Raw genomic sequence first — 22248 nt, 5'->3', positions numbered from 1 at the left:
ATTTCAATGGAACATCAAAGAAGCATCATCATACACAGATGCAAGAAATAGTGAAGCAGCTAATCTCTTGAATTTATTACAGTTATCCTTGGCGGTATTATAATTGCGCAATAGCTGCTTTAGACTTCAGTGTGCTCTGCTTGCAGCCAACAGAAGAAACAGATTAAAAAGCATGATATTTGTAGTACTCGTTTCCAAGCACAAAATGTGGTGGAGCTTTTCAGAAGGCCCCTGAATGTTCACCAGATGTGAAGCACATATGGCACTTGGACTCAAGAGAATAATGCGACAATGAAGTTTAATCTAATCAATTCAATATGTAATAGTAATTGCACAAAGATGACATGCAAATGTTTTAAAAACAACAAAAAATATGTAAATTGTTTTATAGTTCTGCAGGCCAGAAAAGCAGGTCACCTGGTCATACATAAATTTGTGCTTCCACCCTTCTTACAGAGTCCATCCGCATGAAATATATTACTCCCTCTGTGAGATAGCTATTTAAAATGCTGTACTTCTTTTATAAAATATTGAATTCCTTCCTGATTATATACAACAAAACCTGTATTAAAGAAAGCCATCATCTACCCCAACAACTTTCATGCAAGTGGAACCCTTTCTTGCTGCACATACTGATAACACTGAAGAAAAAGCAAGGCAACTTTAGTACCCACGAAGGATGCTTGACTAACAAATCTGGAGATTATAGTTCTCCTTTGATTTACTGAACAAGTACAGCCTGGGAAGTAGCAGTACAAGCTTTCCCACATGGCTCCATCTATCTGTCCCAACCAGGAAGTGAAAAGGTAGTTCGGTTTCCATGACCAATCTGTCCTTAGCATCTCTGCCAAAATTGCCAGCAGAACACAAGTAGCTTTTGTTATATGGACAGCTGTCCAGTAGGAAACCCCCAATTTCACACAGGACACCAAACTATCTTTGGGTAGTAATGTTTGTGGTCCAAATTTGATAGCCTTGTGTGGACTGAATTTGCATGGAGTTCAAGAGGACTTTTGTCAGCACAACAGCTACAAAGCTGGTTGAAATCTGAACCTATGGCCCAGAAGCCAAAGGTTCAGTATCCCATTATTAATTTTCTCAGCTACCGAATCCCCAAAAATGCATGGCAGCTCTCTGGGGTATAAATTCACAGGTGATGTGTATATTAAACCCTCTGCCAATTAAATCCAGACAGCTACACCATCAATACAATGGTAAATCTCTGCTCCTGAAATAAGCAAAAGGGGAAACAAAAATAATATGGTATCAACTTCCTTACCTACTTCAATCACTGATGTTCACTTCAAAAATTAGCAACTTTTCCCCCCACTTAGGCTGTTGATGCCAAAGATGTAGTGAAAAGTAATGGATACCCTTTCAGGATTAGCAGCATCCTGGAGGAGCAGTTCCAGCAGGGAAAGCTGCTTGCTTGCATCGCCGCCAGACCTGGACAGTGTGGCCAAGCAGACGGCTATATTCTGGAAGGTAAGGAACTACAATTCTACCTGAGGAAGATCAAGGCCAGGAAAGGCAAGTGACTGTACGATACACAACTACAAGACCAAATAAAACCCCCAGAGTCTTGTTATTTAAATAAATAAATAAATAAATAAATAAAGGGGGGTGAACCAATGGGTTGCTCTTAAAAAATCTGTTCTTTTCCTGTGGAAAAAAAGAAACTCATCCTTCAAATCCATAAATAAGACAGGCTCTTAATAAGACAAACTGAAACAAGGTAGTATATTAGTAAGAGAATGGGAAAAGGCAATGTGCTATTTACTACCATCATTTACCGAAGTTTTACCCCCATGGAATAAATCAAAATCAACTAGACACTTCTGGTGCATGGTAGTGTTTTATGAACTAACTCATCTATCGACTATCACTACAACCAGAAGTCATTTTAACCATTCAGAAAATGACTTATCATTAATAGTCTAAGTTAGAAATGGATATAAACTAACTCTAAGGAAGCAAGATTATTACAGGAGTAATCAACACGCTACCCTTTCACGAAAGCAGTTTGCGCAAGAGCCATGAGGAGATACTAAACTTTTGTCAACTCCACTACGCTCCAATCTGTGAGTATGAGGGTATATATGCCAGTCAACTATCTTCATGATTTAACAGATACAGCTACACAAATGAACTACTGTCAGACTTTGTTAGAATATATGAGTTTTATATCTCAGAGAGTCACTATATTTCCAGAGCCGACCTGGCTAATCAGAATCTTCGGAACACTCAAGGAAGCACACTGTACTAGTTCTAAAGGTGCTAATGCACAAAATAAACTAAGGACAGTTCCTTTAGAGGTTACTTGCACAGAGGCAAACACCACAGTGACAGAAAGTCAGGCAGACCCACAAAGAGGAAATTTGATTTTTTTTTCCTCTTTCAAATTTGTTTCATTTTGTAATTGACCAAAACATTCTTACTAAAGAACTGCATTAAAAGGTAATAGACCAAATTCAAAAGCAGCTACAATGGCCCAATAAAGTTAGGTGGAGAAATTATCAGCAAGGTAGCATCAGCCTAAATATTGGAGGTCATACCCACGCCTAGGTTAAGTCTTCCCCTTTGTGCCCTCTGGGGCTGTTATCAAGTAGTTTAGATCAGTCCTTACATTGTTCTAAGTTGCACTGGTACCACACTGGCCCCCAGTCAGCCTTAGACACAGAGACACCTTTGTCCCCTCTAGAGTGTGCTTAATGTAGTTCTCATGCATCTCAGAGGAGCAAGCCAGGCACAGGAGGGCTGCAGAGAGTCCTTTGCACAGCTCAGGAAAGTTCAGAGAGAAAGTCTGAATGCCTTATAGTGTTTGACTCACTATAACAAAGGAAGTTGCACAACTAACACAGGAAGCTGCAAGGACAGAAGAAAGAAAGAAAGAAAGAAAGAAAGAAAGAAAGAAAGAAAGAAAGAAAGAAAGAAAGAAAGAAAGAAACCTGTCTCCATTTCCCCAGGAAGTTCAAAAATTTTCTACTTGGGCAAATCTAGGAATCAATCCATAACACTTCATGTTGTATGGCTTGTTTTATGTATTAGTTATGTACATGTGTATATATATCAATTATTTGTGTACTAGCAAGACATACATTTGTGCCTGGCCACCATTGTTTTCAGATTATTTAAATCCTCATATGTTACTCCTCTCTGAGATCAAGGGTTTTCTTTTGTTTAAGCAGTGAAGGCTCTGGTAATTTGTCCTGGGGAACAGAAAGTAGAAGCGTGGCTCCCCCAGAGATAGGACCCTGGCCAACCAAATTTATTCTGAAACACTACTTGCCCTGTCTACACTAACTGTATTAAGCCCTCTTTAAAATCATGTTACCTAAAATGCATTAAAACAAGACCTCTTTTCCTAGTCTAGAGATGCCAAATTGAGGAATCCAACTTGACTGAATTTGCCCTCTAGAGAAACACCACACAAGCATAAGGGATGGATCTTTGGGAGGACTGTTTCAATGTCCACAAAGAACAGTACTGCAAAAATGGAAATCTGGCACAGTAGGACTGAAACCCAGTCACACTCTCTTTATGCTACCTTTGCTTTCTGTGGACCTTTTTTTTTCTTCTTTTTTTCAGAGAACTCGTTCCACAGAAAGTGTAGTCCAGAGCACACCCATAAACTGCCTTTCCAGTCCTCTTTAGGTGTGTCTTCACTAGGAAAATAGGTGTGTTCTTAACCTGAGGTAACTAAAACACAGTAAATTCTAGTGAAGACAAGGCAGTCTGTTTTCACACAAGTTAGCAGGTCAAGATAAACTCAAGGCTCTCCTACAGCAGGCTGAGTTAAAAACTATGGGAAAGTCTAGGGTTTTTCTTGACTTGCTAACTTGTGTGAAAATTACAAACTGTCTTGTCTTCTCTAGGATTTTACCTCCAATTAATTCAATACTCTGAAAAACTTTCCAAAATAATTGTTTGACAAAACAAACTCAAAATGAAAATTAGAACGGGTGTCTTCCTTTGGGCATTCTGTTACCAGGAGGCAAAAGGAACAACAGGGAATACTTTATAGTTGTGTTTGTTTTTATGGGACCACAAAGACCACATCTAAAGACACCATTTCTTTTCCATATTATACATTTACAAGATGTAGCCGGCCAGGGTTTTGGAATCCATCACTTTGTTAGCTCTGAAATATGTCCAATTCCTTTTTCTGTACATTTGGTAAGCCAAAAAACCTGGGTGGTGCATTGGACTCATTTTTCCTGTTTTCTGAAAAGTTTCTGTATTTTTGATCACTCACTACAACGTGTGGAATTCTTTAATTTTATACTAAGGAAAACTGTACCAAAGTTATTTAATAAAATTTACAATAATCTGTTTAAGAATATAGGGATTGTGGATCAGATTCTCCCACCTTTACTCCCATTGAGTAATACCTTATTAATTAAATAGAGCCATCAGTGGGATTACTCACAGAGTAAGAGACTACTGACACTGAGTAAGGGTGGCAGAATCTGTGTCTTTGTAAATTAATCTCTATAAAAATTCTAAACAGATTAATTTATGTACTTAGAAAACAACTGTTTTTAAAAAGGTACATGGCAATTAGCTCCCTGTATCACTAATGTTCCCGTATTCCTTACCCCTGTACTTCATACAATCACAGTACTTGTCATTTGATTCCTATTAGTAAAATATTTAATAGAAAGTTAACAGTTAATAATACATCTGGGGGCATGGGGCAACAGAGTAAGAGTGACATGTGATTGACAGGAGTATATAGACCTGTAACTCTCAATAGACATTCCCATGAAGCTGATGAATGTCTCCAACAAATCTCAAATGACTAATGTGGTTATAAAACTGAATCTTATATGGTACTACTAGAAAGCAAGTCATACCAATTGCAATATGATTTTCTTATGTTATTCAAGGGAATATTGACAAAAAAAATCTGGTAAATGCTTATTCTTATTATAAAATAATGTATGTGTTCTTAACAGTTAGCTCCCCTAACAATCATTTATTTAATAAGACAATATTTTAGAGCACGTGTTTTGTTTTGGTACACAGGAAATTCATTTAACAGCTCAAATTCACTTAGTACAGTCAGCATTCTTTTCCCAAGGCTTTTTACGTTTTATTGCTGTAAACATTTGTTCATTTAACAACGTTATTTCTTCACTAGGTGTCAAGTATCAGAGGGGTAGCCGTGTTAGTCTGGATCTGAAAAAGCAACAAAGAGTCCTATGGCACCTTATAGACTAACAGACGTATTGGAGCATGAGCTTTCGTGGGTGAATACCCACTTCGTCAGATGCATCCAACGAAGTGGGTATTCACCCACGAAAGCTCATGCTCCAATACGTCTGTTAGTCTATAAGGTGTCACAGGACTCTTTGCTGCTTCTTCACTAGGTGTTCACTTTAAAGGCTTTGCATGAATTCTATTTGGCTGCACAATATTTCTTCTTTTAAAAAAAGAGTCACAGCCAGAGTACTTTTCATTTTCTAGAGAGGACTACAAACAAGCTGCTGCTCCATGGGCATAAAAGGACTTCCTAACATCTCATTATGATTGTTCCAATGCTGCATAATGAAATATATTTTCAGCCTCTGTCAAGTAGTTTTAGAAACCCTTAAAATAGTTTTCTTTAACCCTTTTATCACTAGAAACAGCTGCACCTATGTTTGCACTAAATATGGGAGGAGTTATAATTCCTACTCCTATTTTTTTTTCTTCAAGTTCAAAGACCTAGCAAGAGAGAAAAACAAATTCTTCTAAAGGTGGGAAATTAATTCATACCTAATAAAATTTTACCTATGACTTAGATTTTCAAAAGTGACTAGTCATTTTGGGTGCCTCAATTTCTGGGTGTCCAACTTGAAATTCCTTGAATCAATGAATTTTTGATTTTCAAAAAGTGCTGAATATGATCTCTGGTGTGCAAAGCTGGGCACCCAAAAATAAAGGCATTTGAAGTATGTAGTGAAAATTTAGGCCATTATCTCTATAACAGAAGCACTTAAGTAGTCACAATTAACTCAGGGCCCTGTTTTGCTGGATGCTGTATAAACACATAGAAAGAGAGAATTCTTGACCCAAAGAGTTTACAGTCTAAATTAACATAAGATACAACAGGTGTGTGCAATAAACAAGCGGCAGAAATCTATGACAGGAGATGAGAGGGGACAGGATTGTGTGGGGCTGTACATTGGCTACTTGCATAAACTGCCAAGTTTTTTAAAAATCCAGTTATAAAAAGAATAGATATTAATGATACCAATAACATTGGAAATGCAATGGCAGAATGCAAAGATGGTTTAAATAGGTCTAACAAAACTATGCAAAATTCACAATATAATGTAAGAGTTATAGATGTAAGAAGCTGAAGTAAGAACTTATAGTAAATGGCAAGGAACATTAAGTATGTGATTGTTGTAAGGACTATTTTCTTTTCAGAAGCTATTGCCAAATTAAATTTGACAAACTTGTGCCTTTTTTATCTCTAATACTAAACTGAGTCAATATCAGTGCACATTATTTCTTAACCTGATTGCCCCAGTCTGCAGTTTAGCCAGCAACATGCCAAACTCCAGAAAAGGACCTTTATAATCAATATGACAGAATGTAATACTCCTGCACAGCAGATTCACTCCATATGCGGTTTCATGGTTGAAAAATTATTGATCTAATGGCTACTCTCCTCTTCTTAAAATCAAGGTCAAATCTCACATAGCTGAGATATTAAAACTACAAAGTGGATTTTTCTGAAGTGTTTTTTAGAATGGAGATATTACTAATTAAGCTACATTTGATAAAACTTCATGGTGATTACAAGTATAGAAGACATAGTGGGTCATTGACCCAAATAACAGATATCTAGACTGCGATGTTTAACCAGTATGTAAGTATTGACAATCAGGTATTTGACAATTGCAAGAATCTGGGATACTGAATTCTTTTAATCTCAGGAAATATATTTTATACTGGGTTTTTATAAATCCCAAGGTCAAGTGCAATACAAGGTTATGGGTTTTTTTTCCCCTTTAGCAGCAATACAATATTTTTGAAGATACTTATTGGCAAACATTGCAGGCTATAATAAAGGCAGCTTGTCACACTGAACTTTATTATATTATAATAAACTCATTACACTGATTCTACAGAATAATAATGAAAGGCAAATAAATTTAATCTGTTCTTAATGCATACGAGTCCTAAAAACTACTTTTTTTTTCCATTCACTAACAGAGGAAGCAGACTCAGTGTTACTTTTTTCTCATGTGTTAGCAGTAGCTTTGTATCCATAACTGACTAATGAGCTGTGCAATGGGCCCTTAAGGATGTCAAGAATTCTTCACCCTAAATAGCGCTCCTGAACACTGTGCTCAGGCTTCGGATTCGTATTCAGAGTGAATACTGTCACCCACGTGAATGATGAATACCACTTCCTTCAGGATGTACTGTAATAGAGGTATGTAGGTCCCAATCTTATAGTAAGCTCCACACAGGTGGAGTCCTATGTCCATGCAGCACAACAGGCAGAATCATGCCCTTAGTTTGCAAATTCCTTGGTACAGGGACAGTGTTTTCATGCATATGTGCGGGTGTGCTGCCTACACAAATAAATAATAACCATAATGTCACCTGTTTAAGTACTGAGCCAGCCAGACCCTCTTTCATCTTATGAGATGGGACAGAATCATAGCACTTGGTGGAATATCACTGCATACCTTTAATATTAACTTATATTTGTTATTGAAACATAAGAAAATAAGAACAGCCCTACTGGGTTACACCAAATGTCCATGTAGCCCAGTATCCTGTCTTCTGAGAGTGGCCAATGCCAGGTGCTTCAGAGGGAATCAACAGAACAGACAATCATTAAGTAATCTATTCCCTGTCATCCACTCTCAACTTCTGGCAAAATGGAGGCTAGGTACACAGAGTATGGTGTACAACGCATTTAAACACTAGCTATAATGTAAAATGTTCATCTGTATTATAGTTTTTTCCACTCCTTTTTCCTTAGCTTGCACTATGGCATTCACAGGAGAGAGAATGATGTCATTTTATTAACCTCATAACTTTCCTGTAGGAGAGGAATAAAAACATTGGAATGACCAGCTGGCAGTAAGTTTCTGTTTTCTCTTTTTCAAATATATATGCATAAAATTTTATTTTTTCAATAAGCTTAGCAGAACAAAAAGCCCACTATTCTGCCTTTCAAAACATTTTGTAAGATAAAGAACAAAGTAAATAAAACAAATGTTAAAACAACTAATTATGTTGTGGACTCTGAGACCATGAAAATATTGTACCCTGGTAATGTTTATCTGTTTAGGTACTTCTCTAGCTCCCATCACCACAGTATTTGACTTAGTCACATCAACAGGAGACACTAACACTCTACTAAAATAACCTAATTCCTGAGCTGGCCTGGAAGTTTAACAGCCGCATAATGCAGTGTCAGACATACAGAATAAGAGTTCTGGTTGCAGTCTTGGTCTGCTATTCCTGGTCCTCAGAGGCTGGAGGTATCTTGCCTCTCTGATGCCCCACTCTTGTCTACTAAATAACTGGCATTGATAGATTTTGAAGAAAAGGGAGCTCCAAGCTCCCTGATGTCACTTCCAGCAGTGAATGGTAGGTGGGGTAGAGGCCAATGGCTCTGGCACCCAGGAATCTATGATTAATTGTTATTGAATTATGATGGACTCACAATGTGCCATGTAATGTCCACACACGGCAAGACACAATCCCAGCCCAAAGAGCTCGCCGCCTAAGTCAGGTGGTAGACAAAAGCTGGGGGAGTTTTAGTTGGTCATGGATCCTAAGGTTAGCCAAATAACAGTCATGTTTTAAGTGTAGACAAACCCTTAGATTACATGACTTACACAGTAGTACACAACAAAACCACTGATAGAACTTAGATCAGACCACAGGAGTAATGGCCCCCAGTCCAGGGTTGAGTCTACTGATCCATGTTGACTTTCCAAATGCTTTGCAAAATAACGTTACTGCACTTTTAACTATTTTGTTTCCCATTTTACAACAGAATAAAGTATATAACAAGACCTAGTATTATTTGGTGATTCTTACACAAAAGGACTGGGTTAAAAGGGAACTTCTTTTCCTTGTTTTGGGTAGTTTAGCTCTAAATGTAATATTGTTTTAGTTTAACAGTTTTGTTATGTTGAATTTTACACTTCTTACCATGAGTTTATCCCAAAGCTATTATAACAGAGAAGAACAACCTCCTATTAAAGAGGGATCTCCCTTTAAAAAACAAAAAAATTGTGAAAACAGCTGTTTGCTTTCAGTATCTATGGTCTGCCATGTTTGAAAAAAAAAATTCAGTAATCTCCTGCTAATAAAATGTTTCCTCTGAAGAGTAACACAAAAATATCAGTGATATATTGTAGAAACAAGAAGCTTTGCTTTTCCAATTCAAATTATTTTCCAAGCATAATATTTTTAAACATCATAGATAACAATCTCTTTTCCAGTGTATGAGTCCAAATATGGGGATACACTCATAGGTGAGAAAGATGGCAATTTAAATCCACTTCATTTACTAGATATATCTACATAATAAAATCTGCACTGGATACTTCTGACTCAGGAGAAAGTGTGAAGAACAACTATGTCATACAATGTCAGTAGATGCATTTAACCTGCTGTCAGATAGAAATTACACCAATAGGAGTAAAACTATTTTTATGACTCAACAAGATGTATTTGTCAAGCCAATCTATATTAATTTGTGGTCAAATTACATCTGCCCTTTTCTAAACTTTGTTCTAAATACAGCAGTAAAATGTTAAATGCTAATAGGGCTGGTTTTTTTGCAGGAAAAAATAGATATTTTAAGCCGCCTAAATGTATTTATCCACCTACTATATTTTAGAACAAGTTTCTGCAACCCTTAATCATCGTGAATAATCCTTCCCTTAGAACAGTCTCATTGAAACAGATGGGACTACTCATGGAATAAAGTGCTAGTCACTGTGAATCAGGGTGGCAGATTCTGGCCATTAATACATACTTTAGAATCTTTTGGGCTAGTGTGTGCCAGATGAACACAGCCCATAGTAAGGGGTAGTGTTTTGCTCTGCTGCCCCCGGGGCATCCCACAGAAAGAATTAATAGAATTAAAGAAATGTAGCGCTGAAAAGGACATTGAGAAGTCAACAAGTCCAGCCTCCTGCCCTGAGGCAGGACCAAGTAAATCCTAGACCATCCCTGACAGATGGTTGTTCAACATATTCTTTAAATCTTGCAATGATGGTAGGATGACCAGATGTCCCAATTTTATAGGGACAGTCCCGATTTTGGGGTCTTTTTCTTATATAGGCTCCTATTACCCCGCACCCCCGTCCTGATTTTTCACACTTGCTGTCTGGTCACCCTAAATGATAGAGATTCCACAACCTCTCTTGGAAGCCTGTTCCAGAGTTTAACTACCCTTATAATTAGAAAGTTTGTCCTAATATCTAACCTAAATGTCCCTTGCTGCAAATTAAGCCCATTACTCTTGTCCTGCCATCCGTGGACATGGAGAACAACTGATCACCAACCTCTTTATAACAGCTCTTAACATATTTGAAGACTGTTATCAGGTCCCCACTCAGTCTTCTTTTCTCAAGACCTACCATACCCAGCTTTGTTTCCTTACAGGTCAGGTTTTCTAAACCTTTTATCATTTTTGTGACTCTCCTCTGGACTCTCTCCAATTTATCTACAGCTTTCCTAAAGTGAAGCACCTGGAATTGGACGCAGTACTCCAACTGAGGTCTCAACAGGGCCGAGCAGCCCTGGACAATTACTCCCCAGAACAATATTAGCCTTTTAAGTAACTACATCGCATTATTGACTCATATTCAATTTGTGATCCACCATAGCTCCCCCACTACACACATATCCTTTTCAGTAGTAGTGCCACCTAGCCTGTTATTCCCATTTTGTAGCTGCGCATTTGATTTTTCTTTCTGAAGTGTAGTATTTTGCACCTGTCTTTACTGATTTTCATCTTGTTGATTTCAGATCAATTCTCCAATTTGTCAAAGTCATTTTGAATTCTAATCCGGTCCTCCCAGGTGTTTGCAACCCCTCATCTGAAAATTTTATAAGCATATTCTCCACTCTATTATCCAAGACATTAATTGTGTGCTCACTCTGCTGTGCTCCAGACAGTGATAATTTGCAGAGGGCCTGTATGAGTTAAGCCACCCACTTTACACTACTTGCACCTAACTCCCTTAGACTCTTTTGAAAACCCCTGCTGTATCCAAGCTAAGCAGAATATAGTCTGTTCACTATACCATCTACTCTTAAAGTTCAGTGGTAGCATAGATAGAAATATAAATTACATATTGCTTAGAGTGTCACTTCCAACAAGAAGTTGAAAGAAGTTGTCAGTGACAATATGAATGTGTGAGGGAACAAATTAATATCACGTTCTGCTAATGGTGGCTTTCCCTATTAAATCTCACCCACTCAATATGTAAATTACACAAGCTTACACTCACATAAAAGTATACAACTTACCACTTTAAGTCATCTCTGAATTTGACTATGTCTTGGCTCCAGAAGCCCATTATTTATCATTATTATTTTAAAGCTTAATAGTGATCCTAACCAGTGACATAAATCTATGCTGTCATCTTGCAATTTAGTATGCAAATGTTCCAATCCCAATTCAAAGTATTTTATATACCTTCATCTGTAATATTTAATTTTGTACCTAAATTATTATTAGATTAAAAACTACAAAAATAGTAACTGTCTAGTTTCCCATTCTTTTAAATAGCTTGAAATGTATGAAAAACAAAAGTTCAGGAGGTAGCTTTTTAATACTATCATATAGCCCAAACAAATTATGCAAACATAAAATTGGGCAAAAATATTTAAAACTAACTATGTAAAAGTTACATTGTTTACTTAGTATAAAGTTAAGTAAGCTTATATAATATTGTACCTGCAAAAGTAGCCTTTCAAAGGCTAAGAAGCTGTCCCATTTGGCATTCTGGGGGTGTTTTAAAGCCTGGATTGTGGCCAGCACAAGCTGTAGAAGTCCACAGTGGTTCCTGAGAGCTTTGGAATTGTTTTTGAAAAGCTTGATGTATGAACTGAGCTGTTCTGGGGTGACTCTTCCTGTTAAAAGAAAAACAGAGCATATTACCAACATTTCATGACGGTGAATAATCACAAATAGCTGAACAAACATTTTTAATGACGATGGATTATATTTATGCGGTGCTTTTCATTCAGAAAATAAGCTTCACGGCTAAGGGCCTGTTCCTGGTTCCATTGCAGTCAACAGGAATTTTGCCCTGAGTGTTAACACTAACAAGTTTGGACTGCATAGTTCTTTTCTACAGGAATCACTTCATCCATGATTGAAGTGCAGTCATTTTAGATAAGGCACTTGGCTGATATTTAACAACATACAGCAATGTCAAAGAGCAATTTAAGACACAAAGTGAAAAGTAACTTCTCTCATTCAAACATATGGGGAAATTTAAGTAAGCTACCAAAATCACTCCAATACCTCTCCCGGACACTGGGCTAACACTTTTACTCTTGGGAAAATTACAGTGGGAATTTTAATGAGCACATGCAGAGGGCTCCTTAGTCTTACACCTTGTCCATAACACTGCACTGTCCAGCAGCACAGTGTCCCATGGCACCTGGCTAGGACAAAATTTGGCTCAGTATTGACTTAAAGGAAGAGTACAACTTACTAAATCACCAGTATCATTTCCTGAAACACATCACAGAAGAGAAACCTCCAAGGGATCTGACCTTTCTCAGCTTATGTGAGTTGAGGAGATCACTGAACAAGACAGTATGATTTCATCCATTGTTCATATATACATGCATTAGTACCCAGTAGACAATCATCTCCTTAATGTATGGGAACAGTGTGGATATCCTTTACTGTATATATTAAGAACTTTCATATAGTTAATCCTGAAATAAATATTATTCTATAAAATATTAAAGTGTAAATTATATTGCTTTGTAAACCTAAAAAAACCCACCACAGTATTTTGCCCTGTGACCAGGTGTAAGCTGCACTATAGTACCCGATCCCCAGGGAACAAGGTGTGAAATCTAAGTTTCTCCTCTCCTTGTGTAAGTGCTCAAGGGGAGATCTATAAGATCTGACCTACTCTAAGAGCATTACCCCTTGCTGATAACAGGCATCATCAATGTGCACAGCTGAATCATTCTGAACATGGGTTAATTGCAATGCATAGACCAGGATACACCATGCTTGTACCATTTCATGGCATATTATTAGCAATGAGTAATTTTCTAGTGCAGACCAGGCCTAAGAGTGGTTTGGAAGATCAAATTGGGAGAATACTTGGTATAGTATTGGTATTATAGTATTAGTTAGTTAGGGCTCCAGACCCTGGATCATGGTAGTCAGCTGAAATGAAAGTATTATTTATGTTATCTTGGTTTTTTTTATAATTTATAATCTTCCTTAAGGAAAGGACCCTGGTGATGGCAACTGTATCTTTTTTTTTTTTTTCCTGTTTGGCCACTTCACCAGTTTATGGGACCCCTCATCTCTTTTCTTCTCTCTAATGCCTTGTTTACACTGCACAGTTTTGTCGGCAAAACAGTGGAGACAAAACAGTGGCAGCATACACACTACAATGTTACTTTTGTTGGCAAAGCTCTCCTGTTTTTCTGACAAAAATAACCCCACCTCGACAAGAGGCAAAAATCTTTCAGCAACAAAGTTAAAGCGACAAAGTGTCAATGTAGACGCTGCCATTTATGTCACCATCACTGGCTTCCTCCAGTATCCCACAATGCCCGCTGTGACCACTCTGCACGCTATTTTGAACTTGGCTGCCCTGCATTCCAGCTACACAGGCACGTGCCCCTCCCCTTTCAAAGCTTCGGGAAGTTCAGACAGCTGAGCATATGGCAGCAACCAGCAAATCATTAATAGGGAATCCTGCTCTCTCCGGCCCTAGGAACACAGTGGCAGGTAGGCAGGGACTGCGTGTGTGGGTGTGTACTTCCATCTGCTGTCTGAATTTAAAGAGACAGCATGCCAACACACTCCTCCTCCCCCAACACACACTCTCTCCCTCCCCCTCCCCCCCACTCATCCCCCACATTTCAGTTGAAAAGCGCCTGGCAATATAGTAGGAGGCCTATGGAACGAGAGGATTAAGAAACCTGCATCATGTGACACTGAACCTGCACCATGAGGCATTGCAAACCCTTCCCAAAGCTCCCTGTGTCCAGTTGCAGAGCGGGATAGCTACCCACAGTGCACTGCTCTTTGTGTCAATGCAAGAGCTGCTAATGTGGATGTATTCTGCCAATACAAGGAGCATAGTGTAGACAGTGTTTTAATTAAAGCAGTTGCTGTATGTCAGCATAACTTTTATTGACAAAACTCTGTAGTGTAGACAAGGCGTCAGATTTCTTCACAAAGATACAATCTTGAAAGGACTTTCTTTTAATCCCAGTGAGTCTAAACAGCAAGCACTGGAGATACAGCTCTACAAATGTATCTTTAAAATATGGAAAGCCATTAAAACAAAAAAATACAAACTCTTTATAGGAAACTTAACTCAAAACATCAAGGCAAAAAGTCAGCAAATTAACACATTACTCATGCTGACAAAGCTTTAGTGGGACGAAGAGCTGACAAAAGAGTTCTACAGTTAGTTCACATCGCCTAAAACAGCAACCTCAGCCATATGTGTTTTTAGACTAAACACTGGAACTTTTAGTTGTGTTTTATTTCTTTTAAAGCTTTGTCAGGCAGATTTAGATGTCGATTGGAAAATGTCACCTCATGATGCTTTGCAACATACCTTTGATAAAGAATACATTTTTACCTTTAGCAGTCATGATATATAGTAGCTCATTCAAAATCTGATAACTTGCTACAATTGAGAAAACATGAAGCTGCAAGTCCTTCTCTCCTCCCCCACAATATAGTCAAATATGGGGATCATCAAGACCTCTGATTTCAAGTTAGAAAAAATAATTTAATCTCATTCTATTATTAATACTATTCTTTATAGAAATGAATCCAGATGCCTTATTGGGTCTGTTCCTTTGCGATCCATTCAGCATTTTTTAATGTACAATATCTCTGTTAGCGCTAGAATAGTAAAAAGGGAAAGTTCCACAGCACATGAAATCAAAGGGTGAAATCCTGGCCCCATTAAGCCAATGGCAAGAGTTCCATTGAATTCAATGGAGCCAGGGTTTCATCTGTAATATTTACAATTTCCATACATTTTTCTGTATATCTGCCTAAAGTGTGTGTACCCCCCCTCTGACGACCCCCTCCTTCCCCTCTGCTTCCATTTCTGCTCCTTTTTTTCCATACTCAGCTCCAGAACCCTGGACTTACGCAGAACCTTGCTGCTTTTTGGACACAGGAGTCTGACCACAAGGAACAAATTGCAGGATCAGGACCTATATTAGGCTAGCAAAGTAGCTGCCTAATTCTAAAGTCCTCCTATATAATGGAGGTAGAGTCCATACTGATTTTCTAAGGGATACAAATAAGTTAAGAATATCCTTTCTTGCACAAAAGTTAAAAACTAAGCAGAGATTAGGAAGTGAACTTTGACAAGGGATACAGCAGGAGGGAACCATTTATTTATGTTTGTAAAACAAACAAGCACTCATCTCAGACTCAGGCCGCCGCTGCATTCAGATATTTATTATGAAAATTAATAGACCAGATTAAATCCTACTCCAGCAATAAATATACAAACATGCCCTAGTAAACATGGTAATAAATGAAAACGTCTCTGCAGAAGGCAAAATAACAAAGACAATACCTCCAAACCTCAGCCCACCCACTTCCCAAATGCCTGGGAAGAAAAAAGGGGTTTTGCAATATGTCTGAAATGTAAACGGATCCAAGCTCTGGAAGAATGAGGAGAGTAAATTCCAGTCTGAGGACCCCTCTCAAAGAACATCTTAACAGCAATTTATTTGTTTGGAGTGAAGGAGAATCAGCTCAAGAGCCTCTGATGATCTCAGCTTTGGCTGTATGTCCAAAGAAAATCATCTATTTCCCACAAAACTGGGCCCCAAAACTTTTAGGACCATGCAGGCTAAAACCAACACTTGAATTCCACTTGGAAATTATTGGGCATCAAATGAAGATCCCAAAACTACAAGTTATACAAGCCTCATAGACAAACAATAACTTCTGTTGAAATAATTTATTTTTTCCTTTATCAGAGTTGTGTTCAAATAACTTTATAACAGCTTTGAAAACAACAGGTGCAAGAATATACATTAAAGATAAAAATATTAAATGCACAAATAATGACCTACATTAGCTTGAGGTGGAGTGAAAAGGGGGAAGTGATTTGTCTTCCAGGAATAAACCCTTGTACAATTTTTTAAAAAGCGTAATATTAAACATATTTGGGCAAAAACTCCTAGACTATACAAATAAAGTAATGACAATGTTGGAGGCTTGGTCTAAAGTTTACGGTGAAGAAAGACTAGTGGAAGAGTAGCAGATGATTCAGGGAACTCATAATGGAATAGAAAGACTTTCACTTCAAAGTTAATGGTTTGAATCCAGTTCAGCTTAACAACAATGAAAGTTGTAACTTCTTAGCTGTTCTGTGAATAGTCTGTGTGAAGTTAGTTAATGTATTCTAGAAGTATCTACCAGGTCTCTACAGAGGTACCTCAGCTTATCAGCCTTCCGTCAATTAAACAAAATATAATATTAAACACCTCCTGCTCACTTAAAAAAACCCTCCTATTCTATATTACTGCTTAAAGATAGATCAAAAACTTGACAAAAAATACCCAAGCCGTTCTTATATTGCCCTCAAACTCTGGCTCTTCTCTGGAGTCTACTCCATCCATGGCTGTAGAAGTACACTCTGAAGTCCTTAAGAATACTTTCCTGCTGAGGAAAATCTCTCTCTTCCCTCATAACAGTAATGCTCCATCGGATACAGGAACACAGGAAGGGAGACAATCCCTCAGATAACATGTTCCCATACCAAATGGAGGATTAGAACTAGAACCCCAAGTTCCCTCACAACTTAGCAGGAATCCAGTACAGAAAATGGAGCACTGATCTTCTGTGCTCAGAACGCCTTATTCAATCTGCACTGACTGAGATTCTGAATTCTTTTCAGGGGTCGCCCTTAAAGTGCAATGCAGCAATTTAGCCTTAACGTTACACACACACATGGCCCAGTGGCAAGGTCCCCATGGAAAAGGCAGAGTCACAAGTTTTGTCCCATCAAAAGAAGCACTGTACACCACAACTGTCATCCAAAATGTCTAGACACAGCAAAGGGCCCAACAGCAACAGAGCCTATGGGACACAGAGTTGACCTCAGTTGGTGTAGCAGATCTCAGTGTGATTCCTAGAAGAAGGCAGGCATATCAAAACACATCACCACAACAGGCATCTATTCCAGCATCTCAGCAGAAACACCATGAAGTGACAGGGCAGAGAGACTGTGCTACTCTTTCTTATCATTCAGATGAGCGTCTACAGAGTTTGCAGATTCATTTCTAGTAGAACAGAGAACTGTTCTACTTTGAGCTTGGCTAATTCTTGCTCTGTGATCTCAGTTGCATGTTATCTTCCTTCACTGGGCTTCCGTTTCCTTACTTGTAACATGAAGTTAGTAGCTTAGCTATCCCACACGGATGTTGTATAGCTTAAGAACGTAAGAATGGTTAAGACAGATGCTGAGAATGGGAGACACGGGATGGCTCACTTGATGATTACCTGTTCTATTCATTCCTTCTGAGGCACCAGGCACTGGCCACTGTTGGAAGACAGGATACTGGACTAGACGGATCTTTGGTCTGACCCAGTATGGCCAGTCTTATGTTCTTATGCATTGAGTGGGTAAGCTGAGGGGCATTTTCATCAAGCAGCTGAGGGGCACTTGGGGAAAGCAGATAGTTGTGTACTGGCACAAAGAAGGGTGGCTGGCCCTTCTAAAGGGAGATAGGTCTCAGCCTACCTCTGGTGCAGCTGGTTTGCCTCCCCAAATGAATTAAATCACATGCCAGACAATCATATGACTAAACCAGTCTTCTGTTGGGGAAGGGCGGATAGAAAAAAAGGTGTGTGGATAGCCAAAGGGTGATTGCAGTGTGAAGCTGCAGGAAGTCTCCTGCACTGGTCCCTGAGGAAGGGAACTGTGGCTAGGTAGAAAGATACTGCTGGAAGTTTTGTTTTCCTTCTGTGAGAAGGCAAAAAAGGCAGAGCAGACTTTGTATCTTCTTTAACAACTTACAGAACAGTTACACACGGTACCTCTGGGAGGAAGGGCTGTGCCCATTTTAAGACTAGGGTGGAAGATCTTTTTGAGCTTATTTTGAACTTTACATAAATAAAACTAGACCCTAAGAAAGGCTGTTATTAGACTTGTGAAAGTATTTTTTTCCAAGGAACCAAGAGGGGGAAATGAAGCAGGCTGCTGCAGAGCCACCCCTGGCCATGAGGAGGCATTCAGAAGGAGGCTGTCCTCTTACATGTACATAAATAAAATTATATACTTTCCTCTGCATGTGCTTTTTAATCATGGTTTTAGAAGCAACTGAAGTGGAGAAGCCAGAGTTGCAAAATTTAAAGTGAAATTAAGTACTACCTATGTCTATAAAATGACTGGAAATCTACAACATTGCTTGGCTGAGCCATCTCCTAGCTTGTTTTGAGTGAAAGGGTGGAGCTTGGTTGTGAGCAGAGCCTGGAAAAGTACCAACACATATTATTCCTGCGCTGACCCCTGGAACCCAGAGGTGGGTACAAGCCCCTGAGATACCCAGACAGCAGCAGGAAGGCCAGGTGCCATGAAGGGGGTTCCAAAGAGGATGGATCTAGACTATTCTCAGTGGTACCAGATGACAGAACAAGGGGTAATGGTCTCAAGTTGCAGTGGGGGAGGTTTAGGTTGGATATTAGGAAAACCTTTTTCACTAGGAGGGTGGTGAAGCACTGGAATGGGTTATGTAGGAGGTGGTGGAATCTCCTTCCTTAGAGGTTTTTCAGGTCAGGCTTGACAAAGCCCTGGCTGGGGATTGGTCCTGCTTTGAGCAGGGGGTTGGATTAGATGACCTCCTGAGGTCCCTTCCAACCCTGATAGTCTATGTTCTATGACCTCTAGGAAATGAGCTGACTGAAAAAATATATGCCCAGAGGATTTCAGTTGGCTTTTTAAAACACACACATCCTCATTTAGCATTAAGTCATGTGTTTTCAGACATTCTTGAGTGCTTCATCATGTTCTTGGCAAGTTGTTCCAAAGACAAGCATGTCATTGCAATAGGTCAGTACATTATTCACAGGACTGATTATCTGTCTGATAATGCTTTGGACAATTTAAACAGCTGAGTATACTTAAAGGATCACCTTGGGCATGGTGCAATCCAATATGAGTGGAAATCATGATGATATGGATTAGGGCAGGGGTCAGCAATCTACGGCACACATGCCAAAGGTGGCACGAGAGCCCATTTTTGATGGCACATGGCGGCGGGCTGAGCCGCTCAGCTCACCGCCACTCTGGGGTTTCTGCTGCCGGCTCCTGCCAGCCGGGGTCCCACCGCCGGTCCCACTCAACAGGAGCCAGCGGCCAAAACCCCAGAGTGAATCATAGAATCTCAGGGTTGGAAGGGACCTCAGGAGGTCATCTAGTCCAACCCCCTGCTCAAAGTGGCGGTGGGCTGAGCTGCTCAGTTGCTGCTCTGGGGTTCCCGCTGTTGGCCCCTTGCTAGCCGGGGTCCCCGCTGCCGGCCCCACTCAGCGCCCGCTGCTGGCCTGGGTGAAGGAACCCCAGGCTGGCAGTGGGCTGAGACCCCGGCTGGCAGGAGCTAGCAGCCGAAACCCCCAGAGCGGAGGCGGGCTGAGCCACTCAGCCCACCGCCACTCTGGGGTTCCCACTGCTGGCCCCTTGCCAGACAGGGTCCCCGCTGCCGGCCCCACTCAGTGCCCGCTGCCGGCCTGGGTGAAAGAACCCCAGGCTGGCAGTGGGCTGAGACCCCGGCTGGCAGGAGCCGGCAGCCAGAACCCCAGAGTGGCAGTGGGCTGACCCGCTCAGCCCGCCGCTGCTCTGGGGTTCCGGCTGCTGGCTCCTTGCCAGCTGGGGTCCCCACCGCATTCCCACTCATCTTGCTTCCGGTTGGAGTTCCAGCGCAGGCCTCCTGCCAGACAGGGTCCAGGCTTCTGGCCCTGCTCAGCCCTACCAGCCGCCAGCTCCACTCACCTCAGCTACCCATCTGGGGTTCCAGCCGCTGATCTTCTGCCAGCTGGTTAACAATTGATCACTGAGAAGCCTGTGTGCAGCTTAAAGTATCCAAATACGTGCCAGACATTGGAAAACTCAGCAAGGAAAAGCAAGGGCAAGGATCACACTGAACTGATAAGATCTGCTTTTAATTTAATTTTAAATAAAGCTTCTGAAACATTTTAAAAACCTTGTTTACTTTACATATAACAGTAGTTTGGTTATGTAATATATAGACTTATAGAGAGACCTTCTAAAAAACGTTAAAATGTATTACTGACACACTAAGCCTTAAATTAGAATGTATAAATGAAGACTCGACACACCACTTCCAAAAGGTTGCCGACCCCTGGATTAGGGGTATAGTTTGTATTGCTATAACACTTTTTGAAGTAGGGTCTTGATTCCAATTCCATTAAAAATGTAGTGTGCAGGTCCATCCAGATTCAGTGTCATATGACGGTCCACTTTAAATGTTACATTTGGAGAATGCATGACCACACAAATGTGCATTGCATCTTCGTTTTGTGCTCTGAAGACATCTACAGCTTTAGAACCCCACGGGGTAGATCTTTTTAATAATGTCTTGCTTTTGTATTTTTCTTGTTCCTTTCAGATAGTTCTCTCATTCTCTTCTGTGGTCTGGGCTACAGGTGTGTCTGTCTTACCTTTGTGTAAATAAATCTGGAAGTCCTTTATTTTTTCCCCAAGTTATGAAACATGGAGAAGTACTTTACTAGGAGACTTAATACCAACATCCATAGTGTTTTGGTAAACGAAGATATTTGCCACTTTTTTTATTATGCATAAGGAACAACCTGACAGAGGTATCAGTATTTCCACATAGGAAATCATTTGGTGATGTAGAGTATAGGTTTTGCAGTTGATCCTCCCTTTGTCACTTATTTTGAACAAGCCCAGGCACAACTCTCAGCAGAACAGGTTAAATCTTTGTCTTTGAAACCAGTCTGGTTTTGTTCTGCAGATAAAGATGATGCATTGGCTAAATGACAAAACACATTACAGTCGACCCAGATTATCAGTGGCTCCATGCTTGTGTCTATTAATTGCATATTTGTTTTGGGGCATCAGCCCTTTCATCTTGGTAGTCTGTTAACACAAAGGCAACAGCTTCTTCTTCAGACTTTAGGTCAGTCCCTACATAGTGAATTTTTCTGAAAACTGCATTTTCTCTGTGTCTCCTATGTGAAAATCAGAAGTTTGAAAATTTGTGATGACATGACTGTCAGTTGGCTTCTTGCTGTGACATACTGACCCAAGGTGCTCGCTCTCTCTGCTAGCCACTGTACACTGCAGACCAGCAGAGACAGCCATTTACCCAGAAGGCTTAAAATCAAAATAGACAATGAATAGATAAAGAGTAGTGCAGTGGTTCTCAAACTTTTGCACTGGTGACCCCTTTCACATAGCAAGCCTCTGAGTGTGATCCCCTTTATAAATTAAAAACACATTTTTATATATTTAGCACCATTATAAATGCTGGAGGAAAAGCGGGGTTTGAGGTGGCGGCTGACAGCTCGTGACCCCCCCATGTAATAACCTCACGACCCCCTGAGGGATCCCGACCCCCAGTTTTAGAACCCCTGGAGTAGCGGATGGGATGGAACATATCAAAAGCAGATGTCAGAGGAGCGATGGTGAGAATGCATCTACATTTTGTTTTGTTTTTTTGTTGTGTTGTTTTTAAACAGGTGTTATTTACAAATAGTTCTTGAAAACAGGGCTAGCATTTGTAGCCCCTCAGAAAAACATTTCTTTCCACAAATGCCACAGGTTCACTCTCATATGAAGGGGCCTAACAAATTCATGGCCATGAAAAATGCATCACAGACCGTGAAATCTGGTCTTTTGTGTACTTTTACCTTCTACAACACCAATTTCACGGGGGAGACCAGAATTTCTCAAATTGAGGGTCCTGACCCAAAAAGAAGTTGTGGGGGGGGGATCGCAAGGTTATTTTAGGGGGGGGGGATTGTGATACAGCCAT

The 22248-nt window shown here is 39.9% G+C and overlaps 1 protein-coding gene across 2 annotated transcripts in view; it reads right to left on the bottom strand.

The window, feature by feature from the left end:
• SCFD2 (sec1 family domain containing 2) overlaps window positions 1-22248 on the bottom strand; it is a 306757-nt gene that overhangs the window by 210890 nt on the left and 73619 nt on the right. For both annotated transcript variants that reach the window (XM_039542584.1, XM_039542583.1), the window contains exon 4: window positions 11939-12114. In XM_039542584.1, coding sequence (XP_039398518.1) covers window positions 11939-12114 — 176 coding nt within the window. The remainder of the gene's footprint in view (window positions 1-11938; window positions 12115-22248) is intronic.

The sequence above is a fragment of the Mauremys reevesii genome, linkage group 5 (assembly GCF_016161935.1).
Source record: "Mauremys reevesii isolate NIE-2019 linkage group 5, ASM1616193v1, whole genome shotgun sequence".
NCBI classification, from domain to species: Eukaryota; Metazoa; Chordata; order Testudines; family Geoemydidae; genus Mauremys; species Mauremys reevesii.
The sequence above is the reverse complement of the archived record's forward strand: the minus strand, read 5'-3'. Positions and strand labels throughout refer to the sequence as shown.